The sequence below is a fragment of the Telopea speciosissima genome, chromosome 11 (genome assembly GCF_018873765.1).
Source record: "Telopea speciosissima isolate NSW1024214 ecotype Mountain lineage chromosome 11, Tspe_v1, whole genome shotgun sequence".
Taxonomy (NCBI): domain Eukaryota; kingdom Viridiplantae; phylum Streptophyta; class Magnoliopsida; order Proteales; family Proteaceae; genus Telopea; species Telopea speciosissima.
The window spans coordinates 2,794,672-2,800,243 of NC_057926.1; the positions used below are offsets into that span (position 1 = coordinate 2,794,672).

At 41.1% G+C, this 5,572-nt stretch overlaps 1 protein-coding gene across 1 annotated transcript; it reads left to right on the top strand.

Annotated features, from left to right (window-relative positions):
* The first annotated feature begins 3,282 nt into the window (after window positions 1-3,282).
* Window positions 3,283-5,356, top strand: LOC122646287 (pentatricopeptide repeat-containing protein At1g77360, mitochondrial-like). The gene is made up of 2 exons (XM_043839820.1): window positions 3,283-3,466; window positions 3,749-5,356. The coding sequence occupies exon 2, from the start codon at window positions 3,873-3,875 to the stop codon at window positions 5,346-5,348; it is 1,476 nt and encodes a 491-aa protein (XP_043695755.1). The 5' UTR covers window positions 3,283-3,466; window positions 3,749-3,872; the 3' UTR covers window positions 5,349-5,356.
* Window positions 5,357-5,572: the final 216 nt, after the last annotated feature.

Here is a 5,572-nt window from a genome sequence, read left to right on the forward strand (position 1 = left end):
CCCATTAATTCTTCACTCACTGTGGATTTGAGCTTTAATTCTGGGAATTTCAATTCTGAACTAACTGGGAAATAATAATTTCTTGCTCTCCAGAAAGATGCTAGAGACAAAGATGGTAGAGACATGGATTAAGGGCACTCCCACACCTATGGAAGACGGCTATTCCTGGCAAAAATACGGCCAGAAATAGATCCTCAATGACAAGTACCCAAGGTTTATACTTAATTTTCTCATTCTTGTTGATGTGCTTGACTTGATTTCTAAGAAGAATCTAATAATTAGAAGACAAAATCTAATCATAATTTTGTGATCTACATGGGCTACTTCAGGTGCACCCACAAGCACGACCAAGGTTGCCTAGCAACCAAACAAATTCAAAAGACCGAAATGAGAATTCTCAAATGTAACTATTTACATAGGCCACCTTCAGGTGTGACGGTTGTCTTCTCCGGAGAAGAAGAAAGAAGAACGAAGATAGAAAGAGAAACCAAGGCAAAAAGTGATTGGGAAGAATGAGAGTAAGAGAATGGGTTAGGTTAGGGTTGGATTAAGGTTGGATACTTTTTGACCGTTGGATTCTTGCTATCCACGTATCGCTCAGCCAAGGGGATACTGCTAAGGAACTTACAAATCTGGAAATTGAGAGGAGAAAAATCCCACATTTATTGTTCCTTGTTTTCCAAAATTTCCACGAGAGTGCAATCCATTGAATGTCAAAGTCACATCTATTAGGGATATTTTTTAAAGTAATATTAATTTTGGGAGAGGGTTCCAAATAGGGGTGTCAATGGGCCGGGTTGGGTGGGCTTGTCCTAAACCATAGTCCAACCTTAGGAGACTTAACCTAAACCCAAGCCCAGTCCGACCCTGCCAGGGCTAGGCATACCCTCAATCCAGCCCGACCCTGGTAGAGTTTTCACAAGCCCAGCCCGGCCCTGATTGACCCTGAATATGGCTCATTGAGTTGTAGTACTAACAAAGCCCAATCACAGCCCTAGGTATAAAAAAATTGAAATTTTCTTTTCGCAGAGGAGTTTCAAAACTGAAAGTTTTATGACTATATTTTGATGTATTTGGGTGGTATTTTCTCTTATGGAGGTTTCAGCTGATAGACCTTCAACTCTATATCTTTAAATTTGTTTAGTGATAGCACTAAAACTGCAAATGGACTTGTTTAATTCATCCTTATTAATTCTTAGTCGTTTTGGGAAGCTTAGATGTGATCTTAAGGAAATTGAAGAAGTAAAACCATGAAATTCAATTCATCATGGTTTCATATTCTAAGTTGCTTTCAAAAGTAAGAAATACCTTAGATCTCATAATAGTGAAAAGATTCACAACTAAAAATGAAACCATCTCGTTAAAAACCATTAAAGTTCTTTTCCTTTTTTTTACTTGGCTTAGAACTGTTTAGGAACTGGTACTGTCCCGTCCCGTTGATAATTGGGACCGAGACCTAGGTTTGGTCCCATTAACTAAATGGGATAGTACTGGAATTGACACCTTTGGTATCGGTACCGGTATAGACCCGTCCCGAATACCAGGAACCATCCCAATTGACACCCTTACCATTAATTCTTTAAGAAGATTGGCCTAAACATGCAAATACTGGAATTGCCATGTCACTTTTCTACATGCCCCAACACACATGGTTTTAGTGCACGGTATCAGATCAGGTATCGGTCACCTACAAAACTCATATGAAACCAATCCGGCATCAGAACGGATCAGATGTATTGGGCAGATTTACCCCTAAATCTCCTTTAAAAACCAACACACATGGTTTTAGTGCAAGGTATCTAGTACTGGAATTGACACCTTTGGTATCGGTACCGGTATAGACCCGTCCCGAATACCGGGAACCATCCCAATTGACACCCTTACCATTAATTCTTTAAGAAGATTGGCCTAAACATGCAAATACTGGAATTGCCATGTCACTTTTCTACATGCCCCAACACACATGGTTTTAGTGCACGGTATCAGATCAGGTATCGGTCACCTACAAAACTCATATGAAACCAATCCGGCATCAGAACGGATCAGATGTATTGGGCAGATTTACCCCTAAATCTCCTTTAAAAACCAACACACATGGTTTTAGTGCAAGGTATCGAATCGGTCACCTACAAAACTAATACGATACCGATACAGTATCAGAACGGATCAGATGTATTGGACAGATTTACCCCTAAATCTCCTTTTATAAATGAGTTTTTTGAACATTTTACCTCTCGTTTGTACCGTGTCACCGATATAGTATTGTATTTAATTACTTGCAAAACTGATATGTATCATCCGATATAATACCGATACCTCAAACCATGCCAACACATTTCCACACACACAAACACAAAAACCCTACGTGACAATTTTATTTTTGATAATACCTACGTGACAAATTTATTCGAGATGTTTAGGCCCGCCCACCCCCCCTAGGGGAGTCAACGGGCTGGTTCGGGCCGGTTTCGGTTCGGGCTTCAGTTTCGGTGTGACTTTTATAGAAACCGAAACCAAACCATTAAGAAATATTCGGTTTCGGTGCAGTTTCGATTTCAGTGGGGTTTGGTTTTGTGTCGGTTTCGGTTTATGATAACGGGTTGATATCGGTTTGGATTTGGTTTGGTACCGGTTTTATATAACTAGTAAAGTCCGGTTAGTGCTAATTTTTCTTCTCTCTCTCTTTTAAGTACATAAAATATTTCAAATACAATGCATCTTTGTATCATATGTCCTATGGATACAATTGGTTGGGTAATCACTAACAAAAGATATGAGATAAAGTGAGAAACTATCACAACACATTTAGGGGGCAATGGGGCATTAGGCATTTAGTGATTTACTTATTTATCGGGTTAGGTCGGTTCGGTTTGGGTTCGGGCTACCGGTGCACCGTCAGGCTAGCCCAAACCAAACCAAACCATTTGCCTTTATGGATCCACAAACCGAATTAAACCATTAAGAGTTCGGTCCGGTGTGGTCCGGGCTCGTTCAGGCTGGTTTCACCGGTTCGGGTTGAGTATTGACACCCCTACACCACCCCCGCCCCCCAAAAAAAAAATAAAAAAAAAAAATACAAATTTTAGATATTATGGACTATGGAGGCGCCCCCGATCTCGAGCAATGTTCAAATTTGACGCTTTCGCGTTTCTGTTTCGCTCGCTCCCTCCCGCTTCACCTTTTAGGTTGTTATTAATCAACCAAGCAGAAGCTGTTTGTTTCCCTTTCCAACTCGAAAATGGTCGAAGTGACCGGAGAAGTAAGAAGTGAAGAACAGAGCACAGGTATGTTAGCCTATAATTCATGAAATCCTACATACTATTAACAAAAAGAGAATACATTGTTTGATTACCCAAAATAGAAGACAACTGTAGCTACCACGGCAACAGGGGCGTGACGGGCGTCTGTTCTTCTCAAGTCTCAGTCGCCTCCGCCATCTCTGTCTGCGATACCCTGAAGCCTCAAGGTTTCAGTTCATCTGATCCTCTCTCTGTCTCTCTCTCTCTCTCTCGTACTTATCAATAATGTAACATCTATACGGATTATATTCCTTTAATATTTTCTTTACATTATGTTGTTGATTTTAGAATTTATCCATTTCCCCCTACTTTCTTCGGCTGTTTTTTTTTTTTTTTTTTTTTTAATTTTTTAATTATTTACCCCTTTGGCTTATCTCCTAAATTTCAATTATTTTGCTCTCGAATTTCGGTTTCCTTGATGAAATCCACTTATTGAATTATCAATACAGGGTTTCGATGATCCGTTTTAGGGTTTTGGATTAGGGATTTGAAAGGTTTCTGTATCGTTCTGGAGCTTTTGCTTTAACTTCTCAATTCAAGGGTTCGCTGTTGGCTTCTGTTTAAACTTAATTAATGGCGGCCGCGGCCGAAAACCCTAGAAGTGCAGCCTCCATTGCTCCCTCGAAACACTCGCAGAGCAGCAACTCAAAAATTCCCTCTATTCCGAGACCACAGCTGTTCTCTTCCTATCATGACAACGCAAATATCTCTCCGAGTGTGAAGATTTTCTTTGAAATCATCTCCAAAATCCCTGTTCCTGAACTTGAAGCCGCGTTATCACACACCGGAATTCCTCCGTTGCCAGAGCACGTTGAAGAGGTGCTGAAGTTCTGTTATGGGTCTCCTGCAGCTGCTGTGAAGTTTTTTAGATGGGCAGGCTTAACGAAGAAGCACACGACATATTCGTGGAATCTGATGGTTGACATTCTTGGTAAGAATCAACTCTTTGAGGAAATGTGGGATGCAATTCGGTCGATGAAGCAAGAAGGTGTGCTTTCAATTGCCACCTTTGTCTCTGTATTTGGCAGCTACTGTAATGCCAACAAGATCAGTGAAGCTGTGATGACCTTTGATGTTATGGATCGGTATGGAATCCAACCCGACGTGGTTGCTGTAAACTCTCTTCTCAGTGCAATATGCCGTGAAGATAATCAGACCCTGAAGGCACTTGAATTTTTTGAGCGGACTAAGACAAAGATTGCCCCAGATGGGGACACATTTGCGATCTTGTTAGAAGGTTGGGAGAAGGAAGGCAATGTTGCCAAGGCGAAGACCACTTTTGGAGAAATGGTCATTCGAGTTGGGTGGAGTCCGCAGAACATGTCAGCTTATGATGCATTCCTTACAACGCTTGTTCGTGGAGCTCAGGCTGATGAAGCAATCAAGTTTCTTATGGTCATGAAGGGGAAGAATTGCCTCCCAGGTATGAAATTCTTTTCTAATGCCCTTGATATCCTTATTAGGCAGAAAAACCATTGTCATGCTGTGGCGTTATGGGACATCATGGTGGGTAGCGGCTTGGTTCCCAATTTGATAATGTACAATGCGATGATTGGCCTGCTATGCGACAGCAATGACTTCGTCAATGCCTTCCGTTTCCTTGACAACATGGTCTTCCATGGTGCCTTTCCTGATTCCCTTTCCTATAACATGATTTTCCAATGTCTGATTAAGATCAAGAAGGGTCGTGAAGCAGCTAGCTTTTTCTTTGAGATGACGAAGAACGAATGGCCTCCATCTCACTCTAACTGTGCTTCAGCCATCAAGTTGTTCTTTGATTGTGATGATCCTGAATCGGCTATTGAGGTGTGGAGTTACATGATTAAGAATCATGTATCTCCAGTCGATGAAAGCTCAAATGCATTGCTTGTTGGGCTTATTGATTTAGGTAGGGTGAAGGAAGTGAGGAGGTTTGCCGATGATATGCTCGACGGAGGAATTAATATCTCTGAGTCAACAATGGCAAAGTTGAAAAGTGCATTCTATAAGGACGGGAGGAGCGGAAGAGATATGTATGATCGGATTGCTAGGAGGTGGAAAGACCATTAAGATAACTTGTCCAAATTAGGATAATTGTTCTACCCGTATAATGCCTGAGTATGCACAAAATACAAGGCATTCAGAGCTGGAAAAGCTTGTTTACTATGGACTGGCATTCCAGCATTTTCTTGTTGGTTTTTGTAATGTTGCAGACATGATTTTGACTTTCAAACATTCTCGCTTAAATATTCCTCAGATGCAGCAGTTTTCTCCACCCTTCTTCATGTTCTATT